Here is a 20,613-nt window from a genome sequence, read left to right as displayed (position 1 = left end):
TGAAAAGAACTGGGCATTTTAAGCCTCACGTTTTGCACCTATACACAGACGTATTGAACAGTCCAAATTGACTAGTATGTCCTGCTTTGCGTCAGGAAGGGATCTGTTTTGTGGTCCTGTTCCTGCATAATCACGTAGACTGATAGACCTTTCTCTGTGCATCCTAATATCCATTAGGCTAATGCAAGGCACGCAGCAACTGCTCTCTAGTCATTTTTATAATAAACAATTGTAATATGTATTTGGAACTGTTAAAAGCACAGGGCAATTAGTGGAAATCTCCATGGAGCAAGTACCATCAAAGCATTTGTTAATAGGCTTAAGTTATTTAATAAAGGGGCATATCACATAGGAACGCACAGGACTGAGTTTATATAAAAATGGAGTCAGCAAAGCACAGTTAGTACTCTGATATCAACATTCCAGTTTTTGCTCTTCAGTAAATTTTTGCAAATAAAATTCTGAGATTAAAAGATTATTCTGTGACAGCTTTTCTGAATATTATTCAGCAAATCACATCCTTTGGTTTTTATGTTTAAAAAATATTTCTTCTGAAATTAGCAGTATTTACCTTTGGGTTAGAATTAGTGAAAACAGCTAGAAGGGATGTAAACTTTTAAAACCTGCTTTAGCTTCACGTTGGTTAAAGAGAATGAGTGAAAAAATAGAACATCACTTAAATGTTATTATGGTTCTAATTGTGAAGAAAAAAGATATAAAACAAACTAAGCCTAGTTTACTGTTCTCATGTTAAGAGAATATCAGAGCAAACATCTTTTTGGGCCTTTTAAAATATTAACATTCTTAAATATACTATTTTGAAATTAAGTCTATAAAATATATTTTCCAAAAGACTTCCAAGTTGGGGAGAGAGAGAAGTCAAAGAAAAATGTAAGTGGGGGCCGGCCCGGTGGTGCGGCGGTTAAGTGCGCACATTATGTTTTGGCGGCCCCGGGGTTTGCTGGTTCGGATCCCGGGTGCAGACATGGCGCTGCATGGCAAGCCATGCAGTGGCAGGCGTCCCACATATAAAGTGGAGGAAGATGGGCACCAATGTTAGCTCAGGGCCAACCTTCCTCAGCAAAAACAGGAGGATTGGTGGCAGATGTTAGCTCAGGGCTAATCATCCTAAAAAAAAAAAAAAAAAAAATGTAAGTGAAAGTGAAAACAGCAATTTTGAGTAAAGTAATTGCTATGCATATTATTTTGCTAAAATTATTACTCAAAAAAGCAGTATAGATAGTAGAGTGAAAGACTAGTGAAGTAACTGGTTGCATTCCCTCAGTAAATTACTTATCCCAGGTGGACTGGCCTCAGTTTCTTCATTTTATGAAGAGACTATCACTTGATCATTTATAGAACTCCTCTATACTCTGAAATTCCATAATTCTGTGAATATAAATTGCGTGCAAATGCTGAGTCAGATTGGAAAGGCATCATTATAAGGAGTTGGAGATGTGTACTGGTTGAATCAACTCAAGCAGCATTTTGCCATTCAGTTGCATCACTGAATAATTAGAATTCTTAGTGACATTATACCCATGTTATGTTAAATGGGTTTTTAAAATCTGCCTTGCAACCCATATTCCCACTTTATAGGTTTGTTATAATTAACTTTATAACAATAAACAAGGATGATAATTGATACTATTATTCATCTTCTTTTAGCCAAGACCAAAGTGTCCATTTAACATTTAAAAGTAGGATCTTTTATATATATATATATGTAGGATCTGTTCAATTTGCAAACTGGGAGATACGCATTAAGTAAAACTTTTCTGGTGACTCTGACTTTCACAGTCCAGCCTTATTCTCCTTTTAAAGACGATGTAGACTTTTTCTCTCTCAATATTGGCAAATCCATGAGTCTTTAAAGAATTAGAGCTCACAGGATATTTCATGTGCTGAACTTTTCAGTTGCTTCACAAAAACATCCTCTGCTCCCTACCCACAGAGCCACACAGGCTCAGCCCTGGAGACAGTCAGCGGATGTTTTCCAACTGCTAGCCTCTTATCCTCCCACCTGAGTTATACTACTAATAACAAAAATCTGTCAGTGTCAAAAGCCTTGCATTATTTTTCTAAAATGTTTGAGCCATGGAATTTATCACACTCATTTTACGGTTGAATATCTTTTCTTCAGTTGCTCCAAGATATAGACAGTACTTAAATGAAGATTCTCAAGCTTTCACATCTATTTTTGGTTTTGATACCCATAATGGTTTTTGATGCTTAAGAATATCAAGAACTCATTCACTCTAGGGAAATCTTTTTGGGAATACAAAGCTGTTTTAGCGAAAGAAGGAAAAGCTAATAGGATATTTTAACATCAAAACATCAAGCTCGGATTTCCTCTCTTTTCTGGTGGCGAGGATTTCCTCCTGTTTTCACTTGAATGTTCTATTTTCACTGCCAGCAGGTTGGCAAATGGAGATGTGTCTCTAATAAAGTAAACGTTTTTCCCCTGAAATTATGAAGTTATAATTCATCCCCTGTCTTCAGGCAGCACTTTTCATATGAAGGCAAAGAGCTATTCTGATGATGTTTCAGGGTTGTGCTGCCCTCCTTTGCTCTTTGTAATTGCCTCTTTCTACTGTTCATTAAAATATATTTACAGTTATATTACGTTTACATGAAAATAGTAGACGCAGCATGAAGCAGTTTTCATTATGCAGCCATTTTAATTTTAAAGTTTTTTTCCTCTCCACATATTCCAGTCTTTTGTGTCTCATTCCAGATTAGCAGCTCACACTGGTAATGTGTCTAGTTAATTATATGCGTGTGCATTTAAATTGCATACATTGATGTGAGCCTTTTAATATACTGTGGGGTGGTCCCTTTATAGTTAGAGTGGGCCTGGTGCTCAATTCCAAATTAACATACCTCTTGAGGATGCAAATAAGGACCAGCTGATGGAAAAGCACGGGCTCTGCTGGGCCATCTCAAGAAGGCATTAGTACCTGTCAGATGTCACCCTCATACCTTCTTTCCCAGGCTTTTAAAGGAGGAGACAACCGCATCTGGGGACCAACAGAGAGTAATAACACCAAGATTGGAGCGAGCATAGCAATAGCATGATTTGTTGGCCTCTGTGCTTGCACACTTAATGCAAAGTGTAGCAATTCTGAGTCCCCCAGCTTTGTTGGCTGAATATGAGCCATAAGTGAGCAGATGCTTTTGGGGGCTTTTGGGGGTCAGTAAGGAAATGAAGTGCTGAAAACTGGGTATTTTAGATATAAAAAACCTGTTACTCCTCTCCACTAAAAGATGGTAAATTTTAGGAGATCTTGGAAATTGAAACATTGCATTTATCTGTTCTATGATTACCTTTATTCTATTTTTACTCTAACAATCTTTTTTTAAAAAAAAAATGAGTGGTTAGCTATGCAGAGTTTCAGGCTTTGAAAATCGTGATATTTTGTTCATACGAATTGGGCATTTGAGGGAATTCTGGAGAGCTCTCTTTTTGTAGCGTGAGATTGTATAGACTTGTCCACTTTCTATTCTGCTGAGTACAGGACTTAGGGCTTAAGGCAAACCAAGACTGTGTTCACAATATCGAGTGATTAAAGTAAATGGGCTTCGTATGTATCCTGCCTTGCACGTGATCTTCTACGTAGAGCTAAAATTATTATGTTTAGTCTTAGTAATTAATATTGGCTTTGAAAACTACTTCTAATGGCGCTTATAACTAACTACTCTTTACAAATCAAAGATGGCCTCTACAGGTTGTTGGATCCTTTTTGAAAAGAAGGCTCCCAGCTGGTTAAATGAGGCTATTTCCAGCTGTTGTAACTTGGAATCATTCTCCAGCTAAAGCCGTAGTGCTTTCCCATCCTATGAAGCTTTAGCTTAAATCCTTTTCAACTGCTTCTATTTATTAACCACCTGCTGTGTCTTCTTAAATGCCACTATCTCCACAGGGTTACAGATGCTGATGAGGGGAAAGAGAAAAGTAGCTAACATATATAAATATATATATGTATAGAAGCCTGTATGTGACATCCTGCTTGGTTGCTCATTTCAATGACTGTTGTTTTAGGTGATGTTGTTTTCCAGATAACACCACAGCTTTGTTGCCTCTCTTATGGTGATAATGATTCTTTGGTTGAGAATGGTATTGCATATGCTGTCTTTATGCACCCTCTCCATATCCTAGCTACCTGTCATCTATACACTATACAGCAAGGTTCACAGTGTGTCTTCTGAAGTCCCCTCTTTGTTTCTTCTGCCATAATGAAACTTTCAAAGTTAAACATACTCAACATTCTTGTGTGTATAAATAGAAATAACACAGTCTCCAAAATCTGTGCTGTCTCTTGTTTTAAGCACAATAAAATGTGTCTTTGAGTGTATAGCAAAGTTGAGACATAAATTTCTGCTGGGCTAAAATTAATTGTATCCATTTCCTTTTTCTACTTTAATACTGTTATAGATTCTTATACTGCATATCAGGATAGTATAAAGGATCTTCGTTAAAATACAGTTAGCATCTTGTTCTAACTTCTAGTCTCCAATTATCATATTCCTTGGCTGATTTTTAGGTGGCTGGATTAGAAATATTGATAGGCGTTCCCTTAGCAACTGACAAATTCTTGGTAGAGTCACTTTTATGAAACAGAATGGCATGGTTGTAACTGTTTGACAATTTAACAGAAACAAACATTACATAATTTTGAACATTATTCTGTCCTCACAAGTCTAGTATTTACGTTAAACAGAGTAACAGTATTATTGGGCAGTGCTGTAACATTTAATCTAGAGCCAGAACTTTGATATCAGAGCATCCTGGGTTCAAATCTCAGCTCTACGACTTGTGATTGTTGTGATAACCATTGGTTAAATTATTTAACCTATATTGGTCTGTTTCCTCATCTGTAAAATGAGCTAGTAATACCTCGTGATTGGGTCATCACGAAAAGTAAGTGAAGAGAAGTAAGTAATGTGGTTGGTGCAGTGCCTGGCACATAGTAGTACTTAATAAATGGTAGCTATCATCCTTATTTATTTATTAATAGAATATTTATTAACCATCCACTATGTGCCAATCATTTTGTTTGGCACTGAGAATTTGGTGTGGACAAAACAGACACACCCTCTGCCCTTGGGAACTTTATGGCCTCTCTAATCTCATGGTGTGGTTGGTGGGGTGGGAGGGAGAGGATATTGTAGTGCTGTTTATCAGGCTGGTGCCTTTTAATCACCACTCTTATTTAGCTTTCCCATTAAGTATCCTTCTAATTACTATGTTAATGCATACCATTGCTTTGAAATTCACATCAGATTTGTCTGAATTGGAAAACATGTTCTGTGGGTTTATAGAGCAGTTAATGAAATTTGCATACCTGACTCATACGGGCTCATACAATTGAAAGTTAAGGATATTCCATGTCTACCATTGATTTTCTGTTGTGTTTCTTAAAGAAACTTTCTAACTTTGGATTAATTTTCCTGTGGGTCTGTTAGATAGTTAACGCATTAAAATTGAAATTTAAGACCCTACAGACTTAACTTGAGGGCATGACAATTTCATTAAAAAAAAACTTTTTTTTTTTTTTTTGCCAAAAGCAGAAATGACTTGTCAGTTCTTATCTTGCCTGAGTAACCTTGGATTCTAAGTAGCCTTTAACAGATACAACCAGAGAGTACTTTAACGGTCAGTCATGCTTTATTTGGATAATTCAAACTGACAGGCTAGCACTTTTCAGTGGCTGGCATAGTCTGAAAATATTCATGCCATCTGAATGGTTTCCCCATGGATTAGAGGTGGAAAGGTTCTATAGCAAAGGTCCAAGAATCTAAAAGAGTTTTATTTTTAAATGTTAATTCTCATCATTTTTACTATGAATACTAAGATACCACGAGGGAGCTCTGTGAATCTTTTCACAATTAATTGGCTTAATCTGGAGGAGTGTTTAGGAGAAGCTGCTAGAATTATAAGAATAAGAAACCTGGTTGATGAAGCCTGAAATTACAACAGCCATTGATCAAAGGTTACTTTGCTTCCTAGCCTTAAGACTCTTGTTATTAATAAGAATAGGAAAAATCCTCTCTATTTTTGTAGGATTCTTTTTGGAAAGCCAAAGTATGCAATACCACCTTGTTGGTCATTTTATGTGGAGAAAATATGATTCTATTTTCATTTAAAGAGGGAAATGGAAATCTGAAAATGAAAAAGTGCAGGGGTTTTATCCAAAAATTCTTTGCCACTCCATTGTATCCTCCAGTCTAGGACTCATTTTTCTTGGCCTCTTGTTTCTCTTCTTCATTTAGTCCTCTCACTCATTAAGTTTTAGGATTAGTTTCAAATATCCCAGGGCCCTCCAGTCAATCATTGTTTACTCAGTCTTGAGTTTAATATATTTTTTAAAAAATTATAAAACACGATTTTAAAAATCAAACCAAAGTTTGCTTTTGAAGCTCTTTTTTTTGTTTTTTACCAGACCTGATGAGAGAATAACATTTAAAATCATTGACTCTTTGCTAATAAGTCAAAAGAACTTATTTTATCTAGAATTTGATTTCACCATTGCATATACAACTTTCAACTTAGTTCAGATGTGATAGTAGCCATCAAAGCTTATCTCATATAAAATCCTTCTCTGCCCATAAATCAGCATCGTGAATAGAGATATAAGGGAATGTGACAGCCAGAGCTTTGAATCATGGCTTAGCTGTGTGACTTTTGGAAGTTACTTAAACTCTCTGAGCTTATTCAGCTGTAATGTATAACCTGCTTGCAGTGTTCTTATGAGAGTGAAGGTAAGCTGATTTGTACAAAATACCAGGCAAATAATAATTCAAATTTATTTTTATTTAGTGTTTTAGTTAAAACATTTTTTTTTTTGGCTCGCAAAGATTCACCCTGAGCTAACTTATGTTGCCAATCTTCTTCCCTTTTTTTTCCCCCTCCCCATGCCCCAGTACATAGTGGTATATTCTAGTTGTAAGTTATTCTGGTTCTGCTTTGTGAGATGTTGCCACAGCATGGCTACTGACAGACGAGTAGTGTGGTTACGTGCCCGGGAACCAAACCCAGGGCACCAAAGCAGAGCATGCCAAACTTTAACCATTAGGCCATCAGGGCTGGCCCCTAAAACTTTTTAACTAAAATTTTGAAAAATGTTGTTATACTTGGTAAAGTAAAATTCAGGCCAATTCAATTCTTTAAGTGTTTATATATGAAAAGTTAAAAACTTACTTACAAGTTAACTTCTCCGAACACGTCTTGAATATTTACTAAATGCCAGGCAGGGCTGCCGGTGCTGGGAGTACAGGATGAAAGATAAGACCCCAAACCTCAAAGTGCACATAGTCTGGTTGGAGAGGAGATAAGTCAGCTGATGCTTAGGACGAGTTCTGTGGTTAAAGAGTGGAAGTTGGATGGGGTGGGGCTCAGAGAAAGCGTCCTGAGGAGGCAGACTGGAAGTGAACCTTGAAGGAGAAGGTGAGTGCAAGTTTGGGGAAGGAGCTTCAGACAGCTGGGGAAGGAGTTTTGCAGCAGAGGGAACAGTGGAAAAGCGAGGGATTAGAAACTGGTAGCAGCTTGGCATGATGAAAAAGGGGCTTTTTCTGGAGCTATAACAAGGCCCAAGATCATGAAAGGCCTTATGTGTTATGCTACAATGTTTGGACTTTATCTTGATGTTATTTTTGGGATGCATTTGAAAAATTTTGAGCCAGCAAATGACATAATCAAATATGTAGCTTACAAAAATTTGCTAAACCAGTTTTCTCTGTTATATTTCATTCTGATTCTTTCTAGTCATAGACTGAATTGACTTCCCTATCAGAGGAAACAATTATCTTGTTTAACCTAAGACTGTCATCACATTGATGTTAGGCGCTTGTATATTTATGATCTTTGTTGAAAGCTATGAAAATTGCCACCCAGATCTTTAAATTTTAGTAGCTCACAGCAGTGAGATACAAAGTTCATCACATCTGACAATCTCATTTCTTAAACTATTATAGCGTGAGGCGAAAGAGGAAAATTTTGCTTTTGGGCACTGTCCAATACCCTAAGCCTTTTAGCACACTTGGCACGAGGATGTCACAGACACAAATCTTACATGGTAATGATCCTTCATCCTAAGTATATTGTTCTTGACAGTGAACAGTAAGAAACCACTGGTTGATGTGTTTTACATTGCACATTACCCAGTCTCTTTCTGCAGCCTGATTTGTAGAAGCAAGAGCATTTACTGACCATAACTGTTACTGCACCGGGTTCATTTTTTGACTGCAGCCTGGAAAACCCAACACTGAGACGACAAGATTACAGCAGAGAGAGGGTTTTAATCACAAGGCAGCCATGTGAGGAAGTGAGAGAATGAGTCTCAAATCTGCTTCCTTGAAAATGGGGACTCAGGGATTTTTATGGGGTAAGGGGCAAGGTGGTCTGAAATGTGGAGATAGATGATTAGAAGTGAGGAGCGATGAGGTAATTGATGATCTGCACAAGCGTAGTCACACTCCATGCCTCTTCATAAGACACATGTTCACAAAATGGCTGCATGAGCATGATCTGAGGGTGGAGTTTTTAGCCTCTTGACTTCAAAAGGTCACTTATTGGACATCTACATGGACCCAGTTGATGGATTGGTGGTCTCAACTGGCCTAAAGTGGACAAGGGGTTCTAATTCCTGAAAAATAGCTCACACACCCATTACCATGGTGATCCAGGCTCCAGGGAGATGTTATCTATAGGAACCTAGTGGGAGTCAGATAGCTTGTTGCCTAAACAGCACAGTAAACAATGAGTGGGGGAACAACTAAAAGCTATAATCAGTAATTACAAAAAGGGAAAAAAAACTTTGGTTCCTAGCTACTTAATTATCAATGGCTAACTTTTTTCCAGTTTCAATCCCTCCTGTTCCTTGGTCATTCCTCATACTTGAGGAATTTGGGGTGATGACTGTATCTAACTACCTCCTGCTGAATTGGGGTGTAGATCTGGGTTAGAGGAATAAAACTGTTTAGCACTCATTTGGAAATATTCTATTGTTCCTGGCTTCAGGTTGATATTTTGCATTATTAGAATTTTATAGCTTGCTCAACAGTTTCAGAACAACATCTAAAGTCACATTTTATAATCAATCTGACTAGAAGGATAAGAAGTATAGACAACCAAAATTTTAACAGTCCCTGAAAAACAGACCTAATACCAGTGGGGCCTCCATCTGATCTCCAGGTAGGGGCAGACTCTGTTCTTAGTTCCTGATAGTCTTTTGGTTTTTTTTTATGGGATATGCATCAGAGACCAGAGGAACGCCCTTATACCCTGATCTTTCAGTTGTCCTTGATGATGGCTATCAACATAGACTCTCTGCCCGGGGTTTATCACATTCCTAAGGAACTCAGAAGAACAAAGTTATCAACTTAGAGCAGCTGGGAGGAGCCATGAAATCTACAGAGCGTGTCTGGGTTAGTTAATCAGAGGTCATTCAAAGTTACAATATGGTTTCTTTTCTACAGTATGGCTTCCCTTAGGTCAACCTTGTGTTGAGCCAGTATCATAACCTTAGGGACCTCCTGGTTCCCAGTCCCTCACCCCTGTATTCAGACGGATAACAGTTGTCTGCACTTACTGCCTATCCTCTCAGACCATTCTCGCTATAAGCAGGAAACATCTTAGAAGTCCCTGTCTCTGAGTATGAAGGTACCTCTTACCGGTAGTTTTCTTACCTGAGGCCTGGCTGTTCTCCGGGTTTCTAGCCTCAGTTTTTAACCTGTTTGGGAAGCCAGCATGGTCTACCCTCACTTCCCTTCCAGGCCATGGACAGTGCACATTTTCTCCTATGTGAGCCAACCTCCTAGCCAAGAAGCTGTATTTGTTCTTGTCCTTGAAAGTCCTCAGACATTTCAGATCTGCCTAAACTCCTGACTCTGACCTTGCTTGGTGCCAGTTTCCCCAAACACAAATATATAAATGCAATTTAAAAATGTCACCTAATAGTGTTTTCAACAAATCCAATTCTATAACAGAACAAACTAAGAGATATAGTGCATTGTGAAAAAAGGTGTAGTTTGGAGTCAGACAGTTTACCATTCATGAAACTGGATCTTTCAGTGTAGATACCAGTGTGCTAGTTACCATCCTGGGTGTCTCACACATGTTACCGCAGCCCCATCAGAGAGGCTTCCACACAGGAAGAGCCTCTGAAGACGCATAGCATGCCCAAGATACGCAGCTGTTAAGGGCAGTTTCTGGGATTCCACTCCAGATATGTCTTCCTGCCTGAGCTCCTTTCATCCTACAACATTGCCTCTAAACAGTGAATCTTTAGATAAAGTGAATATTTTGTTAAATAATGCATTACCCTGATATAGTGCTTTGAGGTTTGTAAAGTGCTTTCACTTCTATCTCATTTGATTTTTAGAATATAAATATAAGGTAAGTATATAAGGTAAATATAACTAGCCTTGCTTTACAAAGGAGAAAACTGAGGCTCAGTAAGGTTAAGATTTGCACAAAATAAAACAACTTACAAATGGCACAACCAATAGTCATCAACCAGTAGTCATAACGCCAAGAACCCTGTAAGTGGGCTATGCTTCTATTGTTTTCCCTACTGAACGTGGGCACTGTGTACTCTTTGTTGCTGTGGCCAAAGTTTTATTGATAACACTGATTCCCCACAGGGAAACGTGTATGACGTTTCTTTTAGTCCGCTTCCAGATTTCCACTGTGTTAGCTTTGGTTTATCTGCACTCTCTATGTAATGCTTACTTTTCTACCTGATTACGTAGAGTATATTTCACATATCAAATTATAAATTGTACATCTCCCTCACAGGATTGTTTCACCTCAGGCAACAAACAAAAAGTCTGCCTTTATGTGTGCCTTGTTCACATGTAAAATTCTTCTTTGCTTTAGTCTTCATTAGGATCTTAGAGCTGATATGACTATAATGATGATATATTGACGTACTTTTCCTTACTTTGCTTTCAAATACCTTCCCCGTCCCTTCCCCTCATCGTGAGTGATTTATGAATTTTACTACTTGAATCTTCATTTATAGCTGCTTTCTTTTTTTCTTCAGGTTTTGTGATGAAGGGGTCTGTACAGACAAAGCCAATATTCTCTATGCCTGGGCAAGAAATGCTCCCCCTACCAGACTCCCCAAAGGTACGTCTGAAGCCTCTTGGATAGTCTTATATTAAACTACATAATTTCTGATTCTGAAGTACTTTTTCTTAGATGTTCTTTCCAACAGTTTTTGACAAAGTTCCATTTTGCAGTTTCACACTAAATAATACCTGTATCACCAGCTTTGTGGTGAAAGCTTTCATTTGGGTAGTTACTCTTTCTCTGTCCCTCTTTGGTAAGTAATTTGCCCACACAACAGTTTAGGTAGAAAACAGCCAAGTATACCTCAAGCCACCTTTGGCCTAAGGCACATTGGTTCTTGACAGCAGGAGCATTTCCTGAGCCAAGAGAGCTAGGAATTAAATAAATTGCTGTTTCAGCAAACAGATTTTTTTTTTTTTATAGTCCTGGAACCTGGGTATTTAATAAGATGCCAAACCTCAGCTGGCTATCTGACTTCACCTCTAAACTGTTCATAGCTTCCAGTGTGTGAGTAAATTGCCAGACTCTCTTTTGTTCCCTGATGTGTCTTAATATCAAAGGGAATGGGCAGTTCTCTTTCAGAATAGGTCTGCCGTGGTTCAGGGATGGTGTCTTGTGATGCACATGTTCCTCTCTGGCCTCCCTAGCTCATGCCAGCTCTCTGATTGATGTCTGTTTTGCTTTGCTTCAAATGAACCTCAGAATCCTCTCTTTACTTTACCAGGCAGCCACTGCCAAACACATTTGGAAACTAATGGCGGGGGAGGGTCTGTCATGGATTTGTTGACATTTTTAAGATCCATTAGTGGAACAGATAGAAAAAAATTTTTTTTCTGCCTATGGATATTTTCTCTATAGATTTTTTTTAGCTTGCTAGCAAATTCTATTAGTAGTAAGACTATTAGGAATCCTTCAGATACCAAAAATTTATTGACACACTGGACTTTGTAATCCAGTTGGTAAGTGGCTTCATCAATGACATTTTTGCAGGTACCTGTTATCATGCAGGAAGAAAAGTAATTGCTCTGAGAAGCTCCTAAGAGGTCTATTTCATATATTCAATAGGAAAATAAAAATAATAAAATTAAAGAATGGGCTTATGTATGTCTGTATATAACCTACAAGGACAGAATTTTGTTTTGTTTTATTTTGTTCTGTTTCTTTCAAAATCAGTGAATTGTCCTTTATCTTAAAGCGTAAGTGATTACTCTGGTTCTGAAGTAGGAACTATATAGACAATTCTATGAGAACTTTGAGAAGGAGTGATAGATTATATTAGAAATTTTCAGTGAATGCCTAGTTTATTTTTATTTTCATATAATTTCATATGTTATATGCTATTTTATTTCCCTTTGGATTTCATAGATCAGCAACCTGAGATTAGCTCCATTTTGGACTTCCATTTCTAAACTATTAATTTATTTTCTTTTGTAAATCTTTAGGTGTTGGATTCAGAGTTGGAGGAGAGACTGGAAGTAAATACTTCGTACTACAAGTACACTATGGGGATATTAGTGCTTTTAGAGGTAAGTTTTGAAATGTTAGAACTAAGCACAACTTTTAATACTATATTGCTTAAAATATATGCACTATTATACAGATAATAAAATGAAGAATTGACCACACTCTCTATCCACTAGGAAACAACTGCTTTTGATTCGCTTAATTTGGGGATGATTGAAGAGATGACTTTTATCTTGAAAGTTATATTCTCTTACATATCCTACTGTACTTTCTCTTATGCTGACATTAGAGTTCTTTTGTTTTCCAATATATTGTCTTATATGCCTGCCCCTTCCTTCCAAGCAGCGTTGTCAGAAAGAATAAGGACTGGTAATTTATTTACATTACTATAAGACAGCCATTGGGAGAGTCAACAAGTTTTACAATACCAGGGAGGTTCTCACTCAGGCTCATGTCAGTGCTTTATCTGTAAACTAAATTTTCCATTTCATGAACTGTCCATTCGCCACTGCACTAATGCACAGACCCCACCTACTCCTTAGACACTGCTGAACACCCCCCTAGAACCTGTTGCTCTATCCGTGATTGCTACGCAGTTCATTTAGATGCTCCTTTTCTTATTATAGAAGCATTAACATGAGGAAGGGGCCCTGTTCCCAAGGCAACCGAGACTGGTGCTTATTATTCCTTCTGCTGCATTTAGTCAAACTCCAGCTGCATTCCAGGTTCACACTTGTGTTCACGGGAGTGTAAATATTAATAGGCAGTCTTCTCCTTGGTTTGTCAGCTTTTTCACTCTGTTTTGCTGACTTATACATATTCCCCCAAGTTCTCTAATTTAACATTATATTCTACTAACTAACCTGATACATTTCCCTCTCCAGACACATTAACTTTCTATCTGGCAACTAAGTCTAGAAGTACATGTCCATCCCTGGAAGTGAAATATCCTCTGGGGCTTTGCAAAGATCGCCCATGTGGTGAGAGGTTCCATAGATTGTTGGCATTCAGTACTGGGACAGTAAATGCAGTCTCCCTCTGAAAAAGATGTTGGGAAGAATAATTTTATGTAACTGAAGAGTTATAATGAGTACTGCAGTCAGATATATTATCAGTTAAACAAGTTCCTGGGGACCAGCCCGTAAACCTAACTTCCAAATAAAACTTGTTTTTATATTAAAAATATGTTTTGAGTTATATACAAATATTTTTCCATTTTTGGAACAGAAACTAATCTTAAATTGTTAACTGTCTGTAGTGCTGAGATAAGGTTCTGTTGACAACAAAGGAATAAATAATATTTGTGTTTGACAAACAAAGAAAAAAATATCTGCTCTAAGAATTTCCCATGTTGGGGTCAGTGGAACAGGCAGATTCGAAGACTGCTGACTTCCAAAGCATTCACAAGAGTCTAATTTTTGGAAAAAGACAAACCACCACAACTAAAGTGGCTGGTCATACCCACACACACAGCCTGTCCCCACTCTCCATCCTTCTATAGAATCCTGGCCTAGACTTTCCACCCTAATTCCTCTTAGCTTTGTAGTACCTCCTAACAGATACTGCGTTGATACCCAGGGAAAATGGGCGATGTGTACTGGTTTCTAGTATACTACTGTAATAATTTCATTTAAATTAATTTATTACTGATGAGGAATTAATTTCATTTTTAATTTATGTTTAATCTAGGGGTAATAAATAGTGCTGATATTTTAATATATAAATATGTAGTTATTGTTTACTATAAGAGACAGATGAGAAACTTTATATAGCAATTTTTCAATTTTCACTTTTTTGAGCACCATTTTTCTGAAAGAAGATATGTGCGAGGTATGAGGTAAAAAGATTACTAGTGCTGTAATTCATAAACTTTATAGTAATGTAATAAAAATGTAAACAAAAAATTTTACCCTGTAATTCATTCAGTAACATTAGATATTATCTTGTGCCTTAAGCTATACATGGCTTAAATAAACGCATGGGAAAATATCAAATCTGACTAAAACAATGAGAGAGCATTTTACATTTAATAAATTTGGGGTGAGTGGAGATTGAATTATAAAACCCAGGACTTCCAGGTTTTGGATGAATCTGGTACAGTTTGGGGGGCTTTATAAATTAAGGCAATGTTTTGGAAAGCAACTTTACCGTATTTATAGACATTTTATATAGAACATTAAAATCTTGCTCTAGGGTTTTATCCTAAAGAAAGAGTTTGTTTGTTTTTTTTTAAGTGAGCTACCTACCCACAGTTATTTATGCACCATTAACTATTAATATGAAATACTGGAAAGTTAACAAATGTCCCTTAATAGGAGACTAGTTAAAAAATGATATAACAACAAAAATAGCAAATCATAAAATTTTATACAGATTACGTAAAACTATGTGTATGCTGTATGTTTCCAGGGATTATAAGGAACGAGGAAAAAAAGGAAACAGTCAATAAGCATGAAAGACGGGATTGTGTGGGTTTTTTCCTTTAGAATGTTATAACATGATCTTTATAATTTTTAAATTGCACACATAGAAGCACTATGTTAAGTCCTTCAGGACCTGTCAGTGTGCTACATTCCCACTCAGAGCCTCCTGACAAAAAAGAGTTCATGTAAATCTCCACGTGCCTGATTTACCATGAGGGGTGACTTATACTGTAAAAAGGTTCTGTATGGTGATCACACACTTATCTCCAGATGCACCTAGAAGTGGAAAATAATTATATCATCATATCCTCTAATGATTAGAAAATATGCATGTTATATATGTATTATATATGTATATATTTTTACACACACAAACCCCTATATAATCATATTAGTGTCAGTGAAGATTTGAACTTGATGTTAAAACTACTAATGATACTTTTAAGTAGATAAAGTGTAGCTCGACAGCAGACTAACACTACAAGGAAATTACTGCACTCTACTGAAAAGCAGGAAAATGTTTGGCTTAAGGATATGAGCATCTTTCCACACAGGGAAGGCTTTAGAGAGCTGAGAAGCCTAGGACTTTTCCTTAATAAAGCACCCACAGCCAAGGCAAAACATCTTCTAAAAACTTTGTTGGAATGTGGTCAAGTGCTAGAGAGAACATAGCCTGGAGCCAGCTGGGTACATCTTGGCCTGGGATCTCTAGCAGTAGGAAAAGATTGGATGTGATTTTAAAGTGAGTTCTGTGGGGTTACATGAAATGTTTGGTTTCGGTTTTTGTTTGTTTTGGAAATTGCGCAGAATATGAAGCTGTAAAAGCATCATTTAAAAACAGCCAATGCCCTGTCAATCATAGTGTGAAACCTGTGCTAGTGCCGGGTATACTAATCTTCCTGCCCACGGGAGTTTGGTATATTCTAGCATGAGAGACAAGCACAGAAACATTGCGTTTACAGGCAGTGATAGAAATGCATACCAGCTATGAGGCTGTGGAAAGGCAGAGCATATAGGTCTGCCTAGAAGGGGAGAGGGACATCGTCTGGGAAAGGCTTCATAGAAGGTGGAACCAGAGCAAGGATTCAAATGATGATCTGGAGCCCCCAGGTAGGCAGGGGCCGGAGGAAGACACATTCCAGACAAAGATAAAGCATGTGCATAGACACAGGGGAGTGAAAAGCCTCACGTCCACAGGGAACTCCTGGTAATTTGGCGTTACTGGAGTGTGAAATGCAAAGGGAGAAGTGGCAAGAAATGAGAAGAGAGGTGAAAGGTGGGGACCAGATCTTAAAGATCCTTGTTAGGACTTAATTCTGAAAGCACTCAGAGTGCTTATCAGCCAAGAAGTAACCTGATCCGATTTTCACTTCAGCCTCAGGCTTGAGTGTGCGGAAAAGCTACTAGCCTTTTGAAGAAAGGATTGGGGCTTTAGGTGGCCAGAGTGAGCCAGAATTGGGATTCAGGAAGCCAGAATGAGGTTTCTTTGTAATGTAGGCTTCTTCGCTTTTTATAAATTAATATTCCATAGAAAACAGAATGTAATCTAATTAGAAATGAGTATCTCCTATGTAAGCAATAGCATAGTACAAGGGTTGGGTGATCAAACTCTAAGACCAGATGGCATGGCAGTGGCACTTGCTGTTTCCCTCACCAAGTTTCTAAACCTCGCTTTCCTCCTTATCTATGAAATGGGATCATAATGGTTCATGTAAAGGTACCTGGTAAGTACTCAACAAGTGTTAGCTAGTGTAACTCACCAGGTTCGTTTTTGCCCGCTGCCTAGAAAGCCAAACGCCGAGACAGTGAGATTGCAGCAGAGAGAGGGTTTAATCACAAGGCAGCCACATGAGGAAGTGAGAGAATGAGTCTCAAGTCCGCTTCCTCGAAAATGGGGACTCGGATATTTATGGTATAGGGGGCAAGGTGGTCTGAAGTGTGGAGATAGATGATTGGAGGTGAGGAGCGATGAGGTAGTTGATCTGCACAAGTGTAGTCAAACTTCATGCCTCTTCAAAGGCCACATGTTCACAAAATGGTGGCATTAGCATGATCTGAGGGTGGAGTTTTTAGCCTCTTGATGTCAAAAAATCACTTATCAGACATCTGCGAGGACCCAGTTGATGGGTTGGTGGTCTCAACTGGCCTGAGGTGGACAAGGGCTTCTAATTCCTGAAAAATAGCTCACACACCCATTACCGTGGTGACCCAGGCTCCAGGGAGATGTTATCTATGGGAACCCAGGGGGAGTCAGGTAGCGTATTGCCTAAGCAGCACAGTAAACAATGAGTGGGGGAACAACTGAAAGCTGTATTCAGTAATTGCAAAAAGGGAAAAAAACTTTAGTTCCTAGCTACTTAATCATCTGTGGCGAACTGTTTGCTGGTTTCGCTAGTATCATTATAGCCCCTATGAAAGGCTTCAGGGTGATGTAAATTCCCCCAAATGCAACCTTTTGTCATAGTTGCCTATAATATAAAGAGTATGTTGGTTACTTTTCAAGGGCGTTGTAATTCCTCGTTATGTTTAGACTCTGTGTCTAAACATAGTTTTGTACTGTGTTCACGTCTGTCACGTTGCCAGTAGAAGTTTCCTAGTTAGGCTCTGTTTCCTGTTCTCCACAGCAGTTTGTTATTCATAGTTTAGTTACAGAAAGATAAACTACAAGACCAAAACCCTGCCCTTAAGGAAATTTGAATAGTGGGAGCTAGGGATTCCTCCTGGTCCTTTGTTTTTTTGGCCACCTTTTTTTTTAATAAAGTCTCATTCCAAAGAGAAATCTCTCCTGAGATTGTTGCAGAAATTCACCACATTTCTTCTGGATGTTTTGGCCCAGGAGAATCTTAAGAAAACTAGCCTCTTCTTTCCAGAATTTCTGGCATTAGCTTACTAGTCTCCAACAATAGCTCATTTCTCAAACTGGAAAACCCATGCAGTCACCAACTGAAGTTGGAAGTGATATTCTAAAAATGGAGGTGAGGATCCCCTCCCAAGTGCATAAGCTCTGACTGTCTTTGAGTTGGCAAAATTTCCAAGCTAGAAACTACTTACTGGCCTTAAGCACTTGGTACATATAGGAAAACTAGCAGGTATTATCGAGGATGCAGATTACACACGCATGCACATACACACACAGCACACACGCATACCATACACACATCCAGAGCGTGCTTCCATCCCTCCGTCACAGCCCTCAAAGTACACCTACATTTTAGCATGTTCTAGGACTATAGCTAAAAGATTCATGTTCCTTGTAGTGGGTGTTTATTTACTTATATTCTAAATGAGATGCACGAAACCTGGGGATCCTGTTTTCCACTCACACGAGCTCTAAGTTTAATCTCTACATTTCTGGGGTTCTATTAGTAAAATCAGATCATAAACCTCTAGTTAGAACCCTTGGAGTATTAATCATCTTCAATAGCCAAGTCTACCAGAAAGCTAAGCTTTTAACTCTTTAAGTACTATAACTTTAAATCATTTTGGACAGAAATCTTTCCCAAATACGTTACATGTCTTAGGACATTAAAATAGATGGTGGATGTTAAATGCCTACAGCTGTGCCCAACATAGAGCAGTCTGGCAATAAATGTTAGTTGTCCCCCTTATCCCCCTTCCCCTTTTCTTCATAATTTTGAGATATCATCCTGAATATCAACAACTGCACAATGATTTCCCTCAAAATTTTAGGAGTAGAGTTTTCACGTGTTCCTGGGCTTGTTGCCTTCTTCTGTCTGCTTTTCTAAGGCTTCCTCTGTTGTCAAGCTACCACTCCAGTTCATTTTAATTCAAGCAGAGCACTGCATGGAGGCAAAGATGAGTAAGAACAAATAGCTCACCATCCAACGGGGGCAAATAAAGTAAAACTAAAACAGTGATTGTAATCACGTGAGCCAGTACGCAGACTGTGCAGTGAGAGAGGAGGTTGAGAGGCAGGCAAGACCACACCTAGTTTTTAGAAAGACATTTCATGTTGCCAGATTGATTTCCTATAAGCATCCTTCTCCCTTGTTCTAAATTGATGCTTTAAATGTGGAATCTAGGTAGCTACATTTCCTTTAATTGTTTGTAAATTTAGAACAAACAGACTCTGAATTGAAGCCCTTTTTGAGTAAAATCATGGAAACACTAGTGCCTGGACTTGGTGACCTTCAGATTTGATTTCTCCTTGCCCTCTTGGTGTTATTCCATTCTGGCTGTGACCCATTTAGGTGTGGCTTCTGAATAGCTTAGTTCCAGACAGGGAGTGTTACCGACCTAGGGCGCGCATTGATGCATACACTCTCCACACTCATACACGTACAGACACAGGGGTTCCTGATTCACCACAACGGAAGGAGTAGTAGAGCGAGCGTGAGGGAATGGAACAATGGCAGGCAGAAAAGAAAACAGAGGACTCCAGAGGGATTCTGATTCCACTGTGACTCCTGCTGCATCTCTGCCTCTTACAAGACTACTGCCAGGAAGCTATTGGAAAAGCTTTGAAATTGTGAGCCCAGGAAAAATCCCTTGCTAATGCATTTTTGAACAAGATGGAGCATAGATCAGTGGCAAGGCAGCTACACTTAAAATTATTTCATTCCAGTATAAAGCAGACTACTCTGACTTCAGTGTAAGCATTGGAGTGCTCTTGGCTCCCGGATACCCGATCGTGGAGATAGTGGGAAACTGGGCGGAAGATTGCTCGCCGTTGCTTCCTCTGGTGTCTTTTCAAAATCTGTGAGGAGCTTCCTCCTGCACGCTTTCCAGAGAGATATGCCAAGCCTGCTTTTACTCACTGCTCTGCAAAGCGAGGGACACTGTGGATCGGGGTATTTAAACCTATGTATTTTCAAACATCCTGGATTACTTTACATGTTTAAGAATCTCCTTTGAAATTGCAAATATGGAGGCTGTTGTTTGCATTTGGATTTGTTTCCCATTAAAATAATCTCTCCCAAACTTTATTTTTCATCTTTTGGAAAATACAGAAAAACATTAAAAAGAAAAGTAAAAAAATAAATCACTCATCATACTTTACTATTTCAAAAATCTATAGTATGCGGTGATGGTTGCACATATCTGTGAATATACTAAAAACCATTGAATTGTACACTTGAGAGGGGTGAATTGTATGGTATGTGAATTATGTCTCAATAAAGCCATTAAAGAAAAGGTATATAGATTAAAAAAGAAAAAAAATGTATAATACCCTTTTCAATCCCACTTCCCATTCTCCCTCCACCCTGACCTCCAGGTAACTACCATTTTTATCTGCCAACTGTTCACGTGCTTCTCCCAATATTTCCATATACACACAGAAACCACAGATATGTATATATGCACGTTTTTGTTTTTTGGACAAAAATCAGATCACACTCTCCACAGATCTGCGTCTGCTGTTTTTTTTAATTTTACAATTTACCCTGGGCATATTTCTAAGGCAGCACATCTAAAGCTCTTCCATTATTCATAATGGCTGCCTAGTAATCTGTTGGGTGGATATACTATAATTTATATATCCTGTTCCCTAATAAAGACGTTTAAGTTCCGAGTTTTTTGCTCTTACAAGCAATGCCGCAGTGAACTTTAATGTTAGAAATGTTTTCGGTAACCATGTATTGTGGCTGCAGGGGAGATTCCTAGAAATGGGATTTTTGGGTCATGGAGTGT

The 20,613-nt window shown here is 38.3% G+C and overlaps 1 protein-coding gene across 50 annotated transcripts in view; it reads left to right on the top strand.

The window, feature by feature from the left end:
* The window catches only part of PAM (peptidylglycine alpha-amidating monooxygenase), a 274,133-nt gene that overhangs the window by 172,044 nt on the left and 81,476 nt on the right, over positions 1-20,613 (top strand). For all 50 annotated transcript variants that reach the window (XM_070517694.1, XM_070517690.1, XM_070517684.1 and 47 more), the window contains exons 6-7: positions 11,046-11,131; positions 12,517-12,600. In XM_070517694.1, coding sequence (XP_070373795.1) covers positions 11,046-11,131; positions 12,517-12,600 — 170 coding nt within the window. The remainder of the gene's footprint in view (positions 1-11,045; positions 11,132-12,516; positions 12,601-20,613) is intronic.

Source organism: Equus asinus, chromosome 9 (genome assembly GCF_041296235.1).
Source record: "Equus asinus isolate D_3611 breed Donkey chromosome 9, EquAss-T2T_v2, whole genome shotgun sequence".
Lineage (NCBI taxonomy): Eukaryota > Metazoa > Chordata > Mammalia > Perissodactyla > Equidae > Equus > Equus asinus.
Note: the sequence above shows the minus strand (reverse complement) of the source record. Positions and strands in the feature narration are given on the sequence as shown.